At 36.8% G+C, this 25000-nt stretch overlaps 1 protein-coding gene across 1 annotated transcript in view; it reads right to left on the bottom strand.

The window, feature by feature from the left end:
- Positions 1-25000, bottom strand: part of LOC144959028 (dipeptidyl peptidase 4-like) — a 168468-nt gene that overhangs the window by 32931 nt on the left and 110537 nt on the right. The window contains 6 exon segments of the mRNA XM_078891362.1: positions 940-1018; positions 4636-4688; positions 5666-5740; positions 6873-6970; positions 8135-8233; positions 10123-10237. Of these exon segments, the coding sequence (XP_078747488.1) occupies positions 940-1018; positions 4636-4688; positions 5666-5740; positions 6873-6970; positions 8135-8233; positions 10123-10237 (519 nt within the window).

Genomic DNA, 25000 nt, shown 5'->3' with positions numbered 1-25000 from the left:
TCATATTTTTTTTTCTGGTATGCATCCGGTTTTACTCAAAATAAAAATATATTTTGACACGTAATAAAATCCTGCCCACACTGAAAATTCTTAAAGTGAAATCGTAAATTAAAAAACCAATAATTGTAAATCAAAAAAAAAGAAAGAAATATCTACATAACGATAAGACATATTCGTTATATAGGTGAGGCCATTGCAGGGGTATAATATATGGGTTAAGATAAGTGAAATCCTACGTTAACAATATCGAAATTAAAGCGCGTTCCCGTGTCGGAGTCGTGAAGCTGCACTGGTAACTTGATCGAAATTTCCAACGCGCGCTCCCGTGTCGGAGTCGTGAAGCTGCACTGGTAACTTGATCGAAATTTCCAACGCACGCTCCCGTGTCGGAGTCGTGAAGCTGCACTGGTAACTTGATCGAAATTTCCAACGCGCGCTCCCGTGTCGGAGTCGTGAAGCTGCACTGGTAACTTGATCGAAATTTCCAACGCGCGCTCCCGTGTCGGAGTCGTGAAGCTGCACTGGTAACTTGATCGAAATTTCCAACGCGCGCTCCCGTGTCGGAGTCGTGAAGCTGCACTGGTAACTTGATCGAAATTTCCAACGCGCAAGTTAAAACAACCCCAAAAATCTTGATCATTTATACAACGCTATGTCCACTAAACGTGTTCAAAGCGGTTTACAAAGGGTCCCAGGCCAACAGCAATATTTAACATGTAGGACGACATAATATTACGCCTGTTAGGCGATACTTTTTTCATTGGATAGAGACAGCGCTGTTAATGACCAGGTACTAATTTGTTTTACACCTGAGTACGGTGAGAGAATGTGTGTAAAGAGTCTTTTCCAAGAACTCATCTATGCGCCGCTTAGAGAGGGCCTCAAACCCTGTTTGCGAATGTCATACCACTAGACCAAAGAGCCATCTTAAATTCTTACCAATTCATCACCGACAGGGGAAAAAGCCGCGTACTGCAGCGGTTGACGAGGGTCATCTCCCTTTAAATGTACCAGGTTGCTGTGGAAGGAGAACAGAGAAATTTAAATGACTGAATGCTTCGCTGGTTTCATTAGAGAACAACGTTTTCATTGTTTGTTTTTAAACTCTCTCATTACCTTTTTTTCAGAATTTTACCCAAAACTTCATAATCACCCAACACAAAAACAAAATTTTCAAACAGATTAGCAATGAGTATATTCTATATTTTGTTCAGAAAAGTTAGCTCTGCAACACAGTGTAGAGTTTTTATGGCTATAACTATAACAAAATCAAATCAGAATAAGAAAATTGTTGGCTGCATCGCAACGAATGTGACGATTTTCCTATCGGTGGTAAGGAGTAGGTTAAGGGTTTTTCGGCGCTTGCAACACATTAAGGTTACATCAGCGCCAGTAAAAAGGAAGAAAATGAGATTAGAAAAACGTTCTAGAGTTACAATTAAAGCACCCAAGAAAAGGTAAGACAAACGGGAATTGGTTCAAATGGGAAACAGGTGTAGATTCCAAGAGCACACTATCAAAGTGCTTCGTTTGAGATCACCTAAAAGTCTCATCCAGACACCCAAGCACGTGCCCCCACTAAGAGGAATACACTCAAATGTTTACAAATCATATATATTATGTAAAGAAAACAATACAGTGCATAGCAGAGAGACGATTTACAAGGGGAAAAAATATCCTCTCTATGCATTTGACTCTCTCCCAGCCAGGGTATCCGACCAGGACCAGGACAAAACCAAGTAATCTCATTCCAAGACAAGGACAGAAAGCATGTTAGAAAACAGATATAAAGGAAAGAAGATACAGTAAGTACATCCCTATCCAATGCGGGAGGTCAAGAACCCCACCCAGAACGTCTTATATAACATAATTTAGTTACGCTAGTCCGTACAGAATAACTTCCCTTCCCACAAAGGGATGTACAGATGGTTCGAAGATGACGTCACTCAGGTCTTTGTTATTGTTTTTTGCCATCCGTGTTTATGAGTAATGCTCACTGAACTGTATTAACCTGTCTATAAACGATCATGGTAACACACCGTTTTGTGTGTGGGTCCGTTATACTTCCGGATGGCAATGTTATGAGCTTCTTAGCCAAGCGCATACTATCTATAAAGGGAAGCGTGGCTCAGCGGTACGGTCTGTGCTTCGTACCCGGAAGGTACCGAGTTCGATCACCCGCCGCTGCGTTGTGTGGCCTTGAGCAAGTCACCTCGCCCTAGCTCAATTTGTGGCGCCGGACTGCGGCTGACGCCAGGGTTATTCCAGTCTTTCCTTGGAATAGACCCTAAAGACAAAATTCCCCTATGGGATGAATAAAGGGGATTTAATTAAATTAAATTAATTTAATTTAATTAAAATTAATTTAATAATAAATACAAAGGGAAGTATAATAAATGATATTCTCTCGTCTGTGCAACTAACTGTCTATAGCTTATCCATTGCTATTTAGACATACCAAACGTATTGTATTGCCACCAAATGAGATGGCAAGAATTGTGGAGATGTGAGATGGAAGTAAGGCTGATATATAGTTATTAAAATGTTATTTACATCATCATCATCATCATCATCATCATCATCATCATCATCATCATCATCATCATCATCATCATCATCATCATCATCATCAGCCTCTAATAATAATAATAATAATAATAATAATAATAATAATAATAATAATAATAATATATATTATAACATATTATTATTATTATATTATTATTATTATTATTATTATTATTATTATATTATATTATTATTATATTATTATTATTATTATTATTATTATTATTATTATTATTATTATTATTATTATTATTATTATTATTATCATTATTATATTATTATTATTATTATTATTATTATTATTATTATTATTATTATATTATTATTATATTATTATTATTATTATTATTATTATTATTATTTATTATTATGTAGAGCTGATGATGATGATGATGATGATGATGATGATGATGATGATGATGATGATGATGATGATGATGATGATGATGTAAATATTATTATCAATACTACTACTACTACTACTACTACTACTACTACTACTACTACTACTACTACTACTACTACTACTATATTATTATTATTATTATTATCATTATTATTATTATCATTAATTATTATTATTATTATTATTATTATTATTATTATTATTATAATATTAATTATTATTCTCATTATTATCATTACTACTACTATATACTACTATACTACTACTACTACTATACTACTACTTACTACTATACTACTACTATATACTACTACTACTACTACTACTACTACTACTACTACTACTACTATCATCTCATCATCATCATCATCTCATCATCATCATCATCATCATCATTATTATTATTATTATTATTATTATTATTATTATTATTATTATTATTATTATTATTATTATTATTATTATTACTATTATTATTCTTCTTTTTCTAGGTTCCATGCCTGGTCCAGGCTTCGGATACTGCATGAATTATCTCTCTCCATTCCTCCCTGTCTCTTGCTTTTTCAAACAGCTCTTGGATTGTTAGGTTGGTGAAGCCCTTCAGTTGGTCTATGAGTGTTTTTCTTTGTCTCCCCCGGGCGCGTTTACCAGGTATTTTTCCACAACTTGCCAGGTATTCATTCTTATCTTTCCTTACTATGTGTCCGAAAAAGGATAGTTGTCGATCCGCTATTAAGGGCATTAGTTTCCTTTGTTGGTATGTTTGTTTTAGCACTTCTTCGTTCGTTTTGTGTGCAGTATACGATATTCTCTGCATCCCTCTCAAGCACCACATTTCACAAGCTTCAATGTTCTTTTGTGTTTCTGCATTTGTAGTCCAGCTTTCGCATCCGTATAACAAGATTGGCCACACGTAGCACTTCAAGACTCGGAATCTAATCCCGAACGACATCTGTTTGTTTTTCAAAATGTTTCCCAGGTCCATGAAGGCCTGCTTGGCTTGAGTTATTCTTGCTCGTATGTCTCGGTTACATCTTCCACCTGTTGTCACTATTGAACCTAGGTATTTAAAACTTTCTACGTTGGTAAGTTGCTCGCCGTGAATCGTTATATTGCAGGTGTTGTTGTTTTCGGGGTTTTTCTGTATTACCATGCATTCCGTTTTGGTGATATTCCCTTCCATTCCCTTGGCTTCACTATCTACTACCACTTTGTCAACAATCTTTTGAAGTTGGATTTCTGATGTTGCAATGAGTACCGTATCGTCTGCGTATCTTATATTATTTATGTTGTGACCTCCTACTTTTATTCCCTCCATATTAGTTATGCCCCTCATGATTGTTTCTTGGTATAGATTAAACAGATCTGGTGAGGCAACACACCCTTGACGGACTCCTTTCTTAATAGGAATTTCCTGTAGAGTTTCCGATTTTGATAGATGCCTGCTGGGTGTAGTATAATGTTTGCATGAGTCTGAGGTCTTTCTCATCATCATCATCTTATTATTATTATTATTATTATTATTATTATTATTATTATTATTATTATTATTATTATTATTATTATTATTATTATTATTATTATTATTCGCGTCTTATTGAATTGTTGCCTACGTGTATATTATTATGACGAGTCAACTCTGCATATTATGTTGTACTTACTGCTTGGTTAGGTCATAGGTAGCGTAGTAGGCTAGTCTTGAATGCCGGAAAACCTGTTGATACGAAGATGAAATTTTGTACAAATGGGTTGATAACCTTTTGGGGTTTTTTTTCACCTTGTCCTCTCCTTTTCCACCTCTCACCCCACCCCCTACCTCCTTCTTTTCTTTCTCTTTCCCCTCCTTCCCGTAGAACGAGACATGACGCCTGTTGGGCGTTATTACAATTTTGTTCACGTTAACGTCCAGGTACTCATTTTACACCTGGATACGCCGGGTGAGGCTCGAACCCAGGACCAAGAGATCCGAGAGCGAAGTCATACCACAAGACCACATAGCCGCATAGAAGAAGAAGAAAAAGAATAATAATAAGAATAAGATTAAGAATGAGAATAAGAATAATGATAATAAGAAGATGAAACGAAGAATAAGAAGAAGAAGAAGAAGAAGAAGAAGAAGAAGAAGAAGAAGAAGAAGAAGAAGAAGAAGAAGAAGAAGAAGAAAGAAAGAAGAAGAGAAGAAGAAGAAGAAGAAGAAGAAGAAGAAGAAGAAGAAGAAGAAGAAGAAGAAGAAGAAAGAAGAAGAAGAAGAAGAAGAAGAAGAAGAAGAAGAAGAAGAAGAGAAGAAGAAGAAGAAAGAAGAAGAAGAAGAAGAAGAAGAAGAAGAAGAAGAAGAAGAGAAGAAGAAGAAGAAGAAGAAGAAGAAGAAGAAGAAGAGAAGAAGAGAAGAAGAGAAGAAGAAGAAGAAGAAGAAGAGAGAAGAAGAAGAAGAAGAGAGAGAAGAAGAAGAAGAAGAGAAGAAGAAGAAGAAGAGAAGAAGAAGAAGAAGAAGAAGAAGAAGAAGAGAGAAGAAAGAAGAGAGAGAAGAAGAAGAGAAGAGAAGAGAGAGAAAGAGAGAAGAAGGAAGAGAAGAGGAGAGAGAGGAGGAGGAGGAGGAGAGTAGAGGAAGAGAGAGGAGTTGATGAGAATGTAATGTAGGAGGAAGAGAAGAGAAAGGGTAAAAGAAACGAGACGACATAAGTATATTATTACCTTTTCTATGTTGTATCTCAGAAGTAGATATTTTCCATTTTTCGATATTTGAGTGACTTCGGGATCGAAATCCGTCTGTGGATGGAAGAAAGAAAGAAAGAAAGAAAGAAAAAGAGAATTATAGGTAAGAATAAGTGCCAGGGTTAGGGAGATGCACTCCAGAACTACTCATCCTTAAGGGCGAAAAGAACATCACTAGGACTGCTCGTACGTATGTGTGAATAATGCTAAGTTGATATCCTTTATATATATACTTACTTACTTACTTACTTACTTCTTACTTACTTACTTAGGCCGCCCCTTGGGGCGCCCAACATGAGCCACAATCTTCGCCATTCTGTCCTCGCTTTCGGTGAAGTGCCATGCGGCTTTCACCGGAAGCGAGGACGAGAGACGCATGCGCACAACCAACATGACGTTCTCTCTCTCTAATAACTTTTCCGCCGATGACGTCCAATCAAGGGACGCTACTCTTCCGCTAATCTCATTCCCTATAAAAATAAAACGTTTCTAAGGTCCGCGGATACAATGCTTTTGTACTATCTGGCAAGAGCATAGACCGTTTAGTTCCTTTATGAATTGATATATTCAACCCATCACCAGTTAGTCAAATACTCTTAATTAAGCGAAAAAGTAAGATAAAGGGGAATTGGTTCAAATAGGGATCAGATGTCGATTCCAAGAGCACACTATCAGTTGTACTTAGCTTGAGATAACCTACATGTCTCATCCTGACACAAGCACAGGTCCCTACGACTAAGATCAACACACTGAGATGTTTAGAAATCATAATAGACTATAATATATGTAAAACAAAACAAAAAAATAATACAGTACTCTCTGTTATGCACTGTATTATTTTTTGTTTTGTTTTACAAATATTATAGTCTTTTATGATTTCTAAACATCTCAGTGTACATATATATATATATATATATATATATATATATATATATATATATATATATATATATATGCATATATGCATATATATACAAAAACTCTAACTATACATTCGACTGTTTCCATCCCAGCCAAGGTATCCGGCCAGGGCCAGGACAAATCCAATAATCTCATTCCAAGACAAAGACAGAAAGCAAGTTGGAAAACAGATATAGGGGGATAGAAGACGCAGTAATTATCTCTCTGCCCACTATGGGGGAGGTCTCTAAAGGACTAATAAAACATTAAAAAATAGCATACTTACAAAAGTACTATTGTCCACTAATAGATCAGACGATTTATTCGTGCAGTCGTAGAGACGAATCTCTCCATAATCATTCTTGTAAAAGAACATATTCGTACCTGTTGAAAAGAAAGAAAAAATAAAAACAATAAAGCGCAATCATAAAAAAAAAACCACAAAACAAAATACAAACTATCGAAGAACTAGCGCGCAGAATCCACAAAGTGCTCAATGCGCTACATATACAACAAAGACAACAGCTATCTCAAAGCGTAAAACTATTACTACTTAAAAAGCCTGCCTGAATAGGAATCTTTTCACAATTTTCCGAAACTTACTGAGGTCTGTTGAGTCTTTGATTTCTTTGTCTAATTTAATCTGCACTTTCTGCCCCCCCCCCCCTCCCCACCTCTCCCCTTTTGCCCCAAATGAGATTTTGTATAATAAATAATAAACATAAATAAAAATAAAATAAAATTCACTTTATACGTCCCATAGGGGAAATTTGTCTCTAGGGTCTATTCCAAAGGAAGACTGGAATAACACAGGCGTCAGCCGCAGTGCAGCGCCGCGAATTGAGCTAGGGTGACTTGCTCAAGGCCACATTGCGCAGCGGATGGTGATCAAACTCGGTACCTTTCGGGTACGAAGCAAAGACCGTACCGCTGAGCCACTAAACATGCTCAGAGGGGTCCCTGGACAACAGCAACGCTTAACATGTAGGAATGACATGACACCTGTTAGGCGCTATAACTTTATTTTTTAGGAAAGAGACAACGCTGTTAATGGCCAAGTACTCATTTTACACATGAATACGGTGAGAGAATGTGAGTAAATAGCCTTTTCCAAGGACTCAATTGTGCGCCGAGCGAGGCTCGAACCCAGGTCCTTCCAATCCGAGAGCGAGTGTCATACCACTGACAACAATATTTAGAATTTTCACCAAAAAAAAAACCAAACGCCATTGTATTATAATTGATTAGGGGCCTCGCTAGCTCAGTTGGTAGAGCACTCGTATTCACACGCAATGGGACCGAGATCGATCCCGGGTGCAGTAGATATTTTTTTCTGACCCCCTCTCCTTGACCACCCAACAATGATTGAGTAGCTGGGTATGTTAGACCAGGCGAAAGTACTTTGCGATAAACTAGCTTCCTATCCAAACGGACAGCAAGCAATTGCTATTGTCTGTTTCACGCTACAGAAACCGGGATAAGCGTAGTCACCAACGGCTACTACTTAATACTACTTGCACCCGCTTATGATTATCCATCATAACCCACCTTCTATCCAGCGGGCCGAGAAGGATTTCGGTTTGTACTCCGGACTGTCCAGGAAATCGTCAAAAGTGAACTTCTCTCCCGCGTTGTCCGAGTTCTCATCTGAAATTTTTAAAAAATGTTTAATAAGTATGAACATATATATTATAGGGCATTTCCACGTCATTTATCAAACTAGATGTGCTTCGTAGGGCTCAAGTTGCCTCCCCCCCCCCGCCCCCCTTTTTCCCCCCAGTAGGTCATACAAAATAGAGACAAAATCAAAAGGCAAAAAGAACCCCCCGCCATAAAAAAAAAAAATACAAAAAAAAATACAAAAAAAAAACCAAAAAAAAACAACAACAACAACAACAACAACAACAAAAAAAACAACCAAAGAAACAAACAATCACAAAAACAAAAAACATACAAACCCAAAAACCCAACTATACGATCAAAGCAATAAGCAAGACAAAACACAAACAAAGGAACAAAATAACCTAACTTTCATATGGTAGAGTCACATTTTTTAGTTTGTTTGTTTGTTTTTAAGGGGCTTACGGCACTTGCAACATATTTATTTAGGTCATATCAGCGCCAGTAAAAAGGATGCAAAATGGATAGTAAAAACATTCTAGATGTACAATTAAAAGGACTTAAGGAAGACAAAGGGAATAGGCACAAAGAGGGAACAGATGTAGCTTCCAAGAGCACACTATCAGTGTACTTGGTTTGAGATTACCTAAATGTTTCACCCGGACACCAGCAATAGGATCCCACTAAGAGGAATACACTCAAATGTTTACAAAAATTAAAAAAAAACAACTTGTTCTTCCTCTTCTTCTTCTTCTTCTTCTTCTTCTTCTTCTTCTTCTTCTTCTTCTTCTTCTTCTTCTTCTTCTTCTTCTTCTTCTTCTTCTTCTTCTTCTTCTTCTTTCCCCTCATGATGTCTTTATGGCTGAAGGTCAAATAGATGTAGGTTCGCTGTGGTCTTCCCCAAGCTCATGCTCGCTGAGACCCATAGAGCTTCGACATTAATGAGGTCCTCTCGGGCCAAATTAATGTTCGCCCTTTGCTCATTGTACTTTGCACAGTCCTGCAAAACATGTGTGGCGTCCTGCTTCTCCTCTCCACATTCACAAATAAAATGTCCGTTTCTCCAATCTTAAATGCTTTGAACATGTATGTGTCGGAGACGATTATGTCCGCAGCGAGGTCTGAAAATGGCAATTTGATCTTGTGACTGGGGATGGCCTCTCAGATCTGCTGATTAACGGTCAGCCGTGTTAACTTCTATCAAATTTTAATATATAACGATAAGTATTGAAATGTAAGCTTGAAACGAAGACATAAATACTGAGGACGTTTCGGGTTTCCCTTTTATCAACAAAACACGATGAATGAAACAGTAAGGACGAATGAGAGATGTGTGAATGGCCGAAACGTCCACACAGCATCTGTCATTGTTTAATTAATTGGAGCTTACATTTCAATACTTATAATTATTTCTTCCTTCGAGCTTCAAGCAGCAACATTTTCATAACATCTAACATCACAACACATTGATCCGGTCACCAGCTTTACTGTATATTCATTTTACAAGGCAAGACACTTTAAAGTTGAGTCCCCAGCAGTAAAGAATAGAGAGATAACAAATATTACTAACGAACAATAATGATGGTAATATAATGTTTGTTTGGTTTTTCGGCGCTTGCAACACATTTAGGTTATATCAGTGCCATAATAATAATAATAATAATAATAATAATAATAATAATAATAATAATAATAATAATAATAATAATAATAATAATAATAATAATGATTATATTAAGACCAATAAAAGAAATGATAATAATAGCGACAATGATGATGATATTGCTGCTGTTTTTGATTATGATCAAGGAGGAGGAGGAGGAGGAGGAGGAGGAGGAGGAGGAGGAGGAGGAGGAGGATGAGGAGGTTTGTAATGATGATGACGACTAAAATGCAATTATTACTCATTTATATACCTGGCGTGGCGATGACGACGGCCGTGACGATGAGAGCGCAGACGATAATGATGACGAGAAGAGCGATGACGATTCCCCTCCAATTTCTCTGCTGTGAGGCATTGCTGACCAATTCCTGTAAGAAGAGAGGAGAGGAGAGAAAATAATATTAGATCAATGATTGGACAGTTTTCTAGTAAATACATTTTTTTAAAAAGTAGTCCTCCAGAGCCATTATTAGGCCCATGGAGCCGGAGTTTATCCCTGTTTCAAAAGTGTGAAATGTGCAATAGCAATTACTTGTTATCCTTTGGATAGGACGCTAGTCTATACTTGTATACCTCGGAGTACAATATCCTGTGTATTTTGAAACTTCACATTGTCCAATAGATGTTATGCAATTAGGTCAAGTACTCACAACGTCCGTCAAGCGGATATAACGTCCAAACACACAACAATATGTGTTACCTAAACGTTTATACTTAGTTCGATTGGTATAATTTAGTGACAACTAATGATTAACATAAATGGCTTTCTAAAAACAATAACAAAGAGTTGAGTGACGTCCATTTTCTTCCTTCACGAAGTTGACGTCACTCAGCTTTTTGTTACTATTTTTAGACAGCCTGCTGTTAGTGATAGGTTCTCAGTAAATCATATCTCATCAGACTTTAAAGGTTACATACATAGTTTTCGTGTTGGTACGTTGAATCTGACTGGCAGTTATTGTGAGTATTTTACCTTAACGCATAGCATCAATAGAATGGATGTGACATAACCGAATTTGGAAAGCCAGCTCTTTCATTTATTGTCCACGCAGACTACATGGTCATTATCATAACACTGACCAAGGACACCCTAATAATGTAAAAAAATAAAATGTCCCTAATCCCCACCATCTGTTTCCGATGCGATATTATTCCCTTTGATGTTCTCAACAATAGGTTCATCCCGACGTGTACATATATGCAGGTCTGACATCCGGACCCGTACCACTTGTTGGCCTGGTTTAATATTGTATAAATGACAATAGTTTGCGCCATTTGTTTTTTTTTTTAGATTTCCAATATATCAATGAGCCCATAATTAAGGAATTGGGTTATCAGACCTGCAACTACATGCACGTCGATTCATCCTAAAAATGTGACCAATTGTCTCAAAACGGTATCAAGTGGGGATGGACCCGATGTTTCAATGTTAAGCCTAACTCATCCAATTTAACCAGTTAAATGCCGTACTCAGGAAAAAATTGGTATCTAAAAATTTGGCCAGAAAACTCGTCCTTCAAATTATTAATCGATTTATAAGACCTTCATCTTGGCAAAAACTCTCAAACCTGGGATTTCGCGAGGTCTCTCATAAAGTCCCAGGTTTGAGAATGTTTGCCAATATGAGGGACATTTAAATTTGTCGATATTTGAAGGACGAGTTTTCTGGCCAAATTTCTAAATACGACGGCAGTTAACTGGTAAGGTTTAACCCTCTCCTTTACCAGCCATTTTCAAAATTTTTCCCAAAACTTCACACCCACTCAACACAAAAACAGGCATTTCTTACTCAAACAGAAAAGCAACAAGCACATTTTATACATAATATTGTTCGACAAAATGAACTCTATTACAGAATGTAAAATTTTTATAGCTATAGCAAAAAGAAATGAAATCTGGATGAGAAAAGTGACAGTTGCTTAGTAACAAATGTGACGATTTGCCAATAGGTCGTAAGGAGAGGGTTAAATAAATGCCTTTATTTGGGGAAAGTGCGTTTTTGTCTTCAACTAAAAAATATTCAATTTTACTGATTCTGGTCATTATGATTCTATTGTCAGTTTCTTTCATCTCATTTCATTTTATATAGCGCAATATCCACTAAAAGTGCTCAAAAAGCTTTACAAGGGATTCCTGGCCAACAGCAACACTTAACATTTAGGAGGGACATGACACCTATGAGGCTATATTACAATTTCTATTCGGACAGAGACGACGCTGTTAACGGTCATGTATTCATGTTTCACCTGAGTACGACGTGAGAATGCGAGTAAAGAGTCTGTTCCAAGGACTCAACTATGCGCCGAGCGAGGCTCGAACCCAGGACCTTCCGATCCGAAAGCGACTGTCATACCACAAGATCACAAAGCCACACTAATATAAAACCCGACTGAAGCGACGAGCCACACGTGTTGTAAATATCGCATTATGCAAGTAGGATTCAGTAGCCACTTAATTTCTCTCTCGTAGTTCAATGACTGTGCTCAAAGCCCTTTACAAAACGTAATACCTCAGTGGACATTTGCTATGGTATCATCATGGTATCAGGACAGCAGATGGCAATTTTTTAATATACAGCAACAGCAGTAGCAACAACAACGACAACAACAACAACGACAACAACAATAGTTAAAACAACAACAACAACACTAACAACAATAACAGCAACGTTATCAACAAGAACGACGACGACAACAACAATAACAACATCAACAACAACAGCAACAACCTCAACAACAACAACATCAAAAATAGCAACAACAACAACATAACAGTAAGAACAGCAACAATGTCAACAGCAACGACGATTTAAAAAGATTTGCTTAATGCTATTATTTAACCACGCATCATATTATATATTAATATACATTGATATAATAATATAATTATATGTCAGCTCAGAAGGCCAACATGTTAACATAATATTATTTGCGTCAAAGTAAATAAACGTTGAGTCAAATACACGATCGATAAGAATGCGCACAAATTTGGTTAAAAAATAAAATAAATTGAAATAAAATAAAAAAAGAGAAAATTTAAAAAAAAATTCCCTTTATTCATCTCATAAGGGAAGTTTCTCTCTAGGGTCAAATCCAAGGGAAAATTGGAATAATCCAGGCGTTAGCCGCAGTGCAGCGCCGCAAATTGAGCTAGGGCGAATTGGTGACTTGCTCAAGGCCACAGATGACAGCACGCACAGCGTCAGGTGATCGAACTTGGGCCCTTCCGGGTACGAAGCAAAGACCGTACCGCTGAGCCACGCTGCCCCTTATTAACTGGGCATTGCATTGTGTCCCTGGTAAATGCATTTCCTGCTGGGTAACACAGATTGAAACATGTAGAACGGGAACTCACACGGTTTACTAAAATGACAATTCGAGAAATGACAACACAAAAATATGAATCCACCAAAATGAAGAATAAAGAAAACAAATTATATATACAACAATCAAAGCTCAATACCTCAATTGTTTTTAAATTACTTTCTTTTTTTTACAACGATTCGTTTGACCAGTAACAATCTTCTAAAACATTATGGACCCGAGGTGTAAATATGATATTGCTGTATTGGGCAATATTTTGCGTCATTTTTTGTGAGATGTCCATTATAACAACAATGAGCCCATAAGGGATTGGGTTATCAGACCTGCAAATAAGTGCACGTCTTTATGGACTCAATACCCTTCTTAAGCCAACCAAAAACATCCCCTCTCTCTCTCTATCTATCTCTCTCTCTCTCTCTCTCTCTCTCTCTCTCTCTCTCTCCCCCACCCCCTTCACAGAAAATTAATTAACTTCACTGTTGGATGAAGATGGATTTTAGCCCCTACCTATCGTTTATTAATAGATATTTTGTTTTTATTTATTTGTTTTTACATAGGAGTCATTCAGAGCCATATTTTTAGACCCATAGAGCCAGAGTGTATCCCCGTTTCTATAGCGTGAAACGAACAATAGCAATTGCTTAAATTAATTTGGTTTGGAAAATAAATAAACGAAGAGAGAGAGAGAGAGAGAGAGAGAGAGAGAGAGAGAGAGAGAGAGAGAGAGAGAGAGATATAGATAAAGAGAGAGTGAGCGAGAGAGAGAGCAAGAGAGAGAGAGAGAGAGAGCAAGAGAGAGTGTGTGAATGAGTGAAAGAGAGAGAGAGAAATGAAAGAGATAGATAGATAGATAGATAGATAGATAGATAGATAGATAGATAGATATATAGATAGATAGATAGATAAATAGATAGATAGATAGAGGTTTAAGATGTATTAATTATTTCATATAAATAAGAAAAAATTCGGATCCAAAACTAAATAAACGGAAACAAAAAACAACAACAATAACAACAACAACAACAAAAAAAAAAACCCCAACAAAATAAAAAAATAAAAAAAACACAAAAAAGCCCTGGTCTTTCTTATAAAACGCAGTTTCCAATAAATTCAATTATGTGCTCAAAACAATCACTGTGTAAAAAAAAAAAAAGAGGAAAATAATGTACTTTGCCTGCGGACTTTGCCAGCAATGCAGGCAGATACATACGTCTTGAATTCGATGGAAATAACAATAGACAGAATGATTAATGAGCTTGGGGCGCCCAAAAGAGCCCTTAAGATTAAGGAGAGTTCCTCGGCACGCTACGCGCATGTGTGAGAATGGGAAAGAGGTTTGATGGACTTGTTTGTAAAATGAGGCATACAACTTCCCAGTGCTCTATTGACTAGTTCTTCCAGGATCAAGAGATAGATAGATTGATGGATAGATAGATAGATAGATAGATAGATAGATAGATAGATAGATAGATAGATAGATAGATAGATAGATAGATAGATAGATAGATAGATAGATAGATAGATAGAGTGATGGATAGATAGATAGATGGATGGATGGATGGATGGATGGATAGATGGAGAGATAGATAGATAGATAGATGGATGGATGGATGGATGGACGGACGGGTGGATGGATGGATGGATAGAGAGATAGATAGACAGACAGATAGATAGATAGATAGATCGATAGATAGATAGATAGATGGATGGATGGATGGATGGATGGATGGATGGACGGACGGACGGGCGGATGGATGGATAGATAGATAGATAGATAGATAGATAGATAGAGAGTTGGGAGAGAGAGACAGAGAAAGAGAGAAAAGGTTGGGAGAATTTGTGCTCAATGCTCTTTCATCTGTTCTATGAACACACACACACACACACACACACACACGCACACGCACACAAACAGAGAGAGAGAGAGAGAGAGAGAGAGAGGGGGGGGGGGGGGGGTGGAGGAGAAAGCATGGCGTGAGCCGTGCGAAGCGTAAATAATGAGTAATCGACCAACACTATCCTTGAGCGTCTGATTTTTTTTTAAAAACAAAAAGTGCAAAATACTGTAAAATGACTCAACACACTACTTACATATGTCTCTAAACCTGTAACTATGACCAAACGTCTTACTAATTGGATCTAATAGTCTGATGTCACGTCGCCCAGCAACGGCGGCCATCGTGGTTCTAAACAAAAACAAATCGGTACTTTTTATTCTTCCTGAACATTACATATGTCTTGTTATCAGAATGTGTAAAAGTCAAAATATGATCAGATTTATAATGTTTTTTTTTTCCTCTGGATATACTTTTATGCACGTCGGAGAAATATTTCATAAGGGCGTCCGCCATTGTTCCAATAGTTTAGAGCCAGTTACTAAGTTACCATGCGTCATTACGAGGGAAGTGACGTTACGACTGTTGATGCGTATAATGGTATTATGTCGGGATGAGCCAATGTATTAACCCTCTCCTTACCACCTACAGCAAAATCGTCACATTTATTGTTGACACAATAACAATATTTTTTTTTCTTATTCAGATTTATTTTGTACATCACAATGATCTTTGTTTAATTAATAAAAACATAAAGTTGTTTTGTAGAGAGATTGTTCGAGTTTCAAAAAATCAATTTTTCTGCTGGGTAAGCCTGTCATTTTTTGGAAGAATACTGAAAATTATCGGTAAGGAGAGAGTTACATTTTTGATTAACATGACATTTATTTGGAGTTGAATTGAACTATTCCGTTGAGTTGAGATGAGAAAGAGAGTTTTAATTATTGTTAAACTACTAAAAAAACCCCACAAAAAACCATCGAGCTTTATATAACGTAATATCCACTAAACGTGCTCAAAGCGCTTTACAAGGTTTCCCTGACCAAAAGCAACAGGTAACATGTAGAACGGGACATGACGTCTGTTAAGCGATATTACAATTTTTTCCGACATAGACAACGCTGTTAACGGCCAGGTACTCATTTTACTAGATGATTAGCTCTCACTAAATTCTATCAATCAGGTTAAAAAAAAAAAACAACAAAAAACAAAAAAACAAAAAACAAAACAAAAAACAAAAAACAACAAAAAAAAACAAAAAAAAAAAACAAAAAAAAAAAACAACAAAAAACGTTTAGGGTTGCGCATAGTTTTGTGTGATAGTAATTTTGATCTCACGGGCAAAACTTGTGAATATTGTACATAAACGGATGTACCATCAATGTACCATCCAAATTTGTGATACATTTAAAGAAAAGGTTACTCAGTTTGTGATCGGTAGAAGATACCTGTTTAACTTGGTTAGTAGCGCTGCTGTTATACATGCTAGTTAAGTTATAATATGTTTTATTATTGTGTTTCTTTTGTGTGTTTTCTGAGGTTGTTACTACCACCGATAGAGCACCTTAGGAACTGCGATGGTTGCGCATGTCAGCCTCCGATTTCCGGTACTGTAAATGTCTACAACAGGGCCTGTTGATTGGAATGATATACTCTTGGAGAATTGGACAGCGTTCGACACCTCCACAGCAATCATTGTTTAAGAGGCGGCCGGTCGTGCTGCTGCTGCTGTTCTCGTTTACAGCTTGTTTGTTTTACTGGGATGGGAAGTTCCTTATTATTTGAATACCGTTGTTCTCTTTGTCATGGTACGGGGTACTCCATAAATCATGTCAATGTTATAAACACACCTTGCACTTTTTAAACATGATAATTTGCAAATGACCACAACTTGCGTTGTGAAATGTTAATGATAGATATGGGGAAGAGCATTAAAGTATTAAACATTTTCTTTTTTAAGGCGTACGTTGTCATGGTAAATTGAAAACTCCTTCAAAATCTAAATGTTATGAATTTTAAAAACTACTCAAATAGATCTTATAGTAAGTTCATTTTTAAACATGTTTATTTTTGAAAATCTAACTGCAAACTTTAACGCATATCACAAACTACACAGGTTTGAAACGAGAAGAAGCATACGTCCAAAAATGATGTTCAAAGGAATACACCACCACTAGTGAAATTATATTATTTCCATTTCTTGTGAATTTTATTATCATCAACATCATCGTCGTCATTATCAATAATTTAGTTATTTGCAATCATCTTTCTCCTCCTCATTATAATCTTATCCAGAAACATCGCCACCACAACCTCCTCCAGCACCACCAACATCACCATCGATTCCAATGTACACCGACATCAACATCGTTACTGTTATTATGACTGTTACATGTCCGACATGGGCCGGCCGAAGACCATCAAGTCGCTCACTCAATGTATTTATTACATGGTCTCACCACTATTGCGACACAGTGTTTTTATGTAACACCAAGGCTATGACCGTGCTTCCACCCCAGTACTGAAGTCCGGTAACAAGACAACTGCTGCTTACCACTAATTTATCGTATTGTCCACTCTAACTACACATCGTGTCCACAGCAGTAAGACGAAGTACTGGACAATCGTATAAATGCGCTCTGGATAAACGGATTATTCATTTAAATGGTTGCCTGGAAAATTATTAATTGGTACCTGCAGCTGTTGCTATTCTTTTTACTGTATTTTTATTTTTATTATTGTTATTGTCGTTGATGTTGTTTTTGTTGCCTTCTTCTTCTTCTTCTTCTTCTTCTTCTTCTTCTTCTTCTTCTTCTTCTTCTTCTTCTTCTTCTTCTTCTTCTTCTTCTTCTTCTTTCATCCTGCTGGCGGCAAAGGTTGGGCCATCTTGTATGCGCTTAGAGAGGTCAGGAATGGTTCATGACTTGGTGCTGTCACTGTTTCTCCTGGCAGATTGTTCCATTCCTTTGTGGTTCGTGGGGGGGGGGGGGGAACTCTGTTGCCTATAATATGTTGTGTTCGATCTGTTGATTGTATTTGTCAAGGAGTAGGTGGTATGTGTGCTATAACTACGACAGTTGTGGATTCGTGTTTGTTGACATTTCAATTTGCGCATCATAGTATTTGTAAAGGGCAGACAGCCAAGATTGCTTTCCGGCGACTGGCCAATTTGTACAATGGACACTTAGATAGCCACGCCCATGGGACATTCGTCATAATGTAAACAATGGCAGTGATTGGTAAAGATAGCGAGCGAACTACACATATTATTTTACTATCGGTGGTATATGTCTAAGTAAAATACCTACTGCTAGGGTCCTCCCATCCAAAATTATAAATAGGTCGGATAAAAGAGCATTAATTAATTTTGGGTTCATCGGTGATTAAAATCTTCTTATGTCTCAATGTCATTGTGGGGAAAATGTAGGGCAAAGCGGATTAATTCCAGGTTACCGAAGAATAGGTCTCAATATCAATCTGCCCCATGCACATAGTCCAAGGTCACCCAAAGTCTCAATCATCGCGAAGGCCAGAAACTGATATACACCCAAACCCACCCACCGGCTATGTGGTCTAGTGGTATGACACTCGCTTTCGGATTGGACGGTCCTGGCTTCGAGCCTCGCTCGGCGCATCGTTGAGTCCTTGGAAAAGCCTCGTTACTATTCACGTTCTCTCACCGTACTCAGGTGTAAAATGAGTACCTGGCCATTAAAAGTTGTTGTCTTTGTCGGGAAACAAAATGTATTATCGCCTAACAGGCGTCATGTCTAGTTCTTTATGTTACATGTCGCTGTGGGTCAGGGACCCTTTGTAAAGCGTTTTGAGTACTTTAGTGGATATTGCTCTATAAAAAAGCTCACCTACCCCCCCCCCCCCACACACACACACACACAGGCACACATACAAACACACACACACACACACGCGCGCGTGCGCGCGCTCATAGAGACCAAAGGCACTCATAAAAATAAAAAAAAAACACCCTAAATCCTACAAAGCAATTAAAAATATGAATCCCACACAGAATTGGAACAAATAAAAATCAAGAACACGCTTAAATGCCTGAATACTTCTGTCGAGGCGAAGGCTCTTTGCAAGACCTCTCAGGCAAAGGCGAGAATGGTCTCATTCCCAAATATTAGATACACAAATTCACAAGAAGAAGACAAATGCTACACGACAAAAAAAATTATACTCTCCCGCCACGACATGACAAGATATCGTCGTCTTGGCATTCCACGAAGGAATATAGATAATTCATCAATCAAGATGTCTGATGTCAACAGGAATTCATTCATTCATTCATTCATTCAATTATTATTTATTTATGTGTTTGTTTATCTATTTATTGATTGATTCATGGATGGATTTATTTATTCATTTATTTATCTATTTATTCATGTTTGAAGTTATGGTATATCATTAACATAGTATACAATTATAATGGCTCAGACTATAACAGTGATTAATTGAAACGCCGTCATGTTCAATCAAGAACCGAACCAGCTAACTTTTGTACAATCAGTTCGATCGAATACTTACTTGACCATCACCATGATGGGAGATTACAAAACTGGACCTAGAGACAACGCACGTGAGCATCCCATGGTCACTTTGATCGCTCAGGTCTCTGGTTTCAGGTTATGAATAATTCAGCAGAACGGAATTATACTCATCTCTGCAGTGTCCTCCAGCCACATCAGCTCTCATGGTCCACCTAATCTTACAACCGATTTACTTTATCATAGAAGGAACGAATATGACGTAACTCAGCTCTTTGTTATTGCTTTTAAACAGTCATTTTGCTGATTAGTTCTCTTCTAAATTTTATAAATCGGACTATAAACGTTCAAAGTTACAAAGTATGATTTATTTGTGTGTTGTGGATGTTATAATATTTGGCTGGCGGATGTTGTAGTATTTTACCTAAACGCATAGCATCAATACATAGCTCTGTGGTCTTGTGGTGCAACACACGGCTTCTGACCAGTGTGTCCCTGTTTTGAGTCCAGCTGAGCTGGCTCAAAGCTGAGTCCTTGGGATAGGCTCTTTATTCATATAATTCTTTTACCACACTAAAGTGTAAAATATGTACAAGGCCGGCAACAGCCTTGTCAAGATCGGGAAAACTTGAGCTTTTATAAAGCGCAATAACCACTAAACGTGCTCAAAGAGCTTTACAAAGGGTCCCTGACAAACAGCAACACGTAACAAGTAGAACGAGACATGATATTACATTTGTTTTCGGACCGGACAGAGACAACGCTGTTAACGGCCAGGTTGGACTCATTTTACACCTGCATACAGAGAGAGAATGTGAGTAAAGAGCCTTTTCCAAGGACTCAACTATGCGTCGAGCCAGGCTGGAACCAAGGACCTTCCGATCCGTAAGCGAGTGTCGTACCACAAGATGACATAGGCGAACGAAAAAATCGTAACGAAACCAGGCGTCATGTTTGTTTCTTTGATTTTAAGGGTTTTACGGCGCTTGCAATACATTTAGGTTATACCAGCGCCAGTAAAAAGGAAGGAAATGAGATAGTAAAAAGTTCTAGAATTACAGTTAAATCACCCAAGAGAAAGTAAGAAAAAGGGGAAATGGGAACAAATAAGGATCAGATTTAGAATCCAAGAGCATACCATGAATGTACTTAGTTTGAGATCACTTAAGTCTCATCCAGACACAAGCACAAGATCCAACAAAGAAGAACACACTCAAATGCTTACATCATACATTCAAAATAATAAATATAGTAATACATAACAGAGAGATGATTTACAAAGAAAAAAATATAACCTCCCAAAACAATAACTATGCATTTGATTGTTTCCCTCCCAGCCAAGGACTCCAGCCCAGGCAAGGATAAAACAAAGAAATCCTTTTCAAAGACAAAGACAGAAGGCAAATTGGAAAACAGATATAGACAGTATGCACTTGGCTAAGAAGCTCACAACATTGCCATCTGGAAGTATAACGGACCAACACACAAAACTATGTGTAATCTGAAACGTTTATAGTGTTTGGTTGATACAGTTTAGTGATAATTTCTAATAACGCGGATGGCAAAAAAAAAAGAAATAAAAATAACAAAGACCAGTGTGACGTTATCTTCGTTCTATCCATATGGATAAGGAAGTGCCTCCCTGACCACCATGGGAGGTCAGAAAACACCACGTAGCATGGAAGGTCACAAAGACTTCGCCCAGGCAGTATTTCATTATAATAAACCCACATACGCATTACGCATTACGCATGCACAGGTGGACGCGTAGATACACCATGTTTTGTAACGATAATAATACTTGCATTTGGTAACGTATAATATGCCATGAGTAGTAGTATCACGTTGCTAATACTCGAACGGCCAATTATTAATATAACAATAACATTGGTGTTCTTTGACGTAATACATTGTTTCTCATTTCGGCTGGACAAATATTTTCCTTGACCCTCTCCTTACCACCTACAGCAAAATCGTCACATTTGTTACGATACAATATAAATTTTTCTTATTCAGATTTATTTTGTACATCACAAACTTTCAAGACTGATCTTTGTTCAATTAATGAGAACATAAAGTTGTTTTGTCGAGAGCTTGTTTGAGTTTTAAAAAAATCAAAGTTTCTGCTGATAAGCCTGGCAATACTTTAAAAAATGGGTAAAGAGAGAGTTAAATGTTGGTCAGATAAACATAATAATGAGATTTATCGCTACAAGAAATCTCAGGTTAAAGATTCTTTTTTATTTTCAATACAAAGAACAAGATTGATGTCACTCAGCTCCTTGTTATTGTTTTTAGACAGCCTTTTCAGTGATTAATTCTCACAAATTATATAAACGTTAAAGGTTACACACACTTAATGTTTTGTTACGTTAGATCCAGCTTGCGCATGTTGTGAGTATTTAACCTTAAAGCATAGCAACAGTATTAGGGGCCGTATTAATAAATTGTTATTTGAAGAGAAGTTTTTAAATATTTTTTTTTCGGGTTTACGGCGATTGCAACACACTTAGGTTATATCAGCGCCAGTAAAAAGGGTGAAAATGGGATAGTAAAACGTTCGAAAATTACAATTAAATCACCCAAGAGAAAGTAAGTCAAAGGGGAAGAGGGAACAAATAGAGATCAGATGTAGATTCCAAAAGCATTACCAGCAGTGTACTTAGTTTGAGATCACCTATAAGTCTCATCAGGACACAAGCGCAAAATCCAACAAAGAGGAACACACTCAAATGCTTACATTATACATTCAAAATAACAAATAATCTCCCAAAACAACAACTATGCATTTAACTGTTTCTCTTCCAGCCAGGACTCCGGCCAGGGCCAGGACAAAACCAAATAATCTCATTCCAAGACAATGACAGAAAGCATGTTGGAAAACAGATATTATAGAGAGATAGAAGACACAATATATAACTCCCTGCCCACTATGGTAGGTCAGGAACTCCACCCAGTTTGAAGAGAAGAAATGCTGGCCAATTGTTAAAAAAAAAGAGTGTTTAGTGAGTGGATGGGAGTGCTGTGGGCCGTTTCATTGATGATGATGATGATGATGATGATGATGATGATGATGATGATGATGATGATGATGATAATGATGATGATGGTGACGATTATAATTATGATGATGGTGGTTGTGGTGGCGATGATGATGATGATGACGACGAAATGATGATGGTGACGATGATCATGATGATGATCAAGATGAAGTTCATGATCATGATCATGCCAATGGCGACGACAACAGATATTTTTCATTGACACTGATACAAAATTGTCACTATGTAAATTTATCAATATCATTTCCGTTATTAACATCATTAACCTATCAGTCTTATGAAAACAATGGCATTATATGATTCTTGATACCATATCCACCAGTTAACTGTCGTACTCTGAAAAAACCCCAAAAACTCATTAAAAAAAAAAAATTGGGGCCAGAAAATCCGTCCTTAAAAATAATATCGATTGATATAAATTGCCATCAGCTTGGTAAAAACTCTTAAACCCGTGGAGTTCCTTGATGACTTCGCGAAGGTCCAAATTTGAGTGATATATATATATATATATATATATATTATATATATATATATATATATATATATATATATATATATATATATATATATATTATTTATTATTTATTTTATTGGGTTTTTTTTTTGTTTTTTTTTTTGTTTGTTTGTTTTGTTATTGTTGTTGTTGCCAAGTTGAAGGTCATTTGAAGGACGAGTTATCTGGCCAAATTTGTAAATACGCGTTGTTTTTTTTCTCCAGAGACAGCAGTTTAAAAGTTATACTGTTATCATTATCAACGTTTTCGGCATAACCAGTATTGTCTTATAACCTCCCAACCTCTCCTTCCTCTCTTCCTCTCTCTATCTCTTCATCCTCTTTACCCGATAGATAACAATAACCGTATTATTATGGAAATTGAGGGTTAGATAACACCTCTCTAATCCTTTGGGAGGTGCGCTTCCCGCCAATGATATCAAAATGCTGGACATGCTTCGGGCACAGGGCACATTGATGCTATGCATTTAAGTAGATTACTCACAACATCCGCCAGCCGGATACAAAGTATAGGTACCAACACACAGAAACTATTTATCGTAACCTTAAAACGTTTATTGTCTGATTGATTTAATTTAGTGAAAACTAATCATCAAAAAGGCTGTCTTATAAAAAAAATAAAATACTAAGAACAAAAAGAGCGGTGTAGCGTCAATTACGTTCCCTCTTTTGGCGCTTCGATGTTAGTTGATTATAAAACATTGATAGCTGCTCATGAGATATTCATAACTCCCCGTGGAAGGGTCAATAATGTCATGGGCGCATTATGGTAAAACAGCCCCGAGAGATGTTATTATTAATAACAATATAATCTATTATATATATATAATATAATTTGTAATGGAATAATCGCTATATTGACAAAGAGCCATCATGATTATCTTTCTCTAAACAGACGGACGTATATTTCATATTAGGCTAGCAAGGATATTTGGAGCAGAGCTGGCCAAACAAAAAAAGAGTAAAAACGACACAAAATCAAAACTAAAACCAAAGACAAAACAAAACAAAATTAACGAAACAAAACAAATTACCCCCCCCCCCCCACCCAACAAAAAAAACCCAAACAAACACACAAAACAAAACAAAGTAAAACAAAACAAAACAAAACAAAAACACATGAAATTACAAAAGAAAAAAAAGAAACATCTAAATCAATAACAAATTTTTAAAACAACAACTGACAAACAAAAGAAGTAAAAAAAGAGACAGAAATCCTCAATAGATCACAGACAAAAAGCAAATAATAATTTTTACTGTAGCATTAAACTGCCAGAAACAATTCCTTGCTACCCTGTTGATAGGATGCTATTTTATCATTTCCGCCAGTTCCAATAGACGTGGCTACTCAATCATTGCTATCTAAAAGATGGAGAGAGAAAACGATGCGCAAAATGCTTTTCTTCAAGGGATGCCGTGGAGGTGCTTGATAGCGAGTTCATCTCCAATCGGTGGAACTACCACAGTAGACGTTTGCAACCCCCCCCCCCCCCCCCCCCACTCAGCCACCCCCAAATCACTCCTTCATCCACCTATTTCTCAGGCTTCCTGAAATAGGAGGGACCAGAGTCTGCAACTAATAATATGAACTTTGGGTTAAATTTATATTTTCTTATTGAAGACCAGAGAGGATACGATGTCTTTGGATGACAAAAAGCTAGAACTTGCCTTGCTAATCATTTTAATCTTTAAAACATTTTTAGCATCTAATAATAATAATAATAATAATAATAATAATAATAATAATAATAATAATAATAATAATAATAATAATAATAATAATACATAGCATTTTTATCACTGTGTGATGCTCATTGCACGTTACAAATAAATAAACAATTATTTAAAACTATCAATAGATTTTGCTTCTCTTATCCGTCGGAGCAGGTCAT

Source organism: Berghia stephanieae, chromosome 13 (genome assembly GCF_034508935.2).
Source record: "Berghia stephanieae isolate SIO BIC M18660-M18661 chromosome 13, UCSD_Bste_1.3, whole genome shotgun sequence".
NCBI lineage: Eukaryota > Metazoa > Mollusca > Gastropoda > Nudibranchia > Aeolidiidae > Berghia > Berghia stephanieae.
Note: the sequence above shows the minus strand (reverse complement) of the source record. Positions and strands in the feature narration are given on the sequence as shown.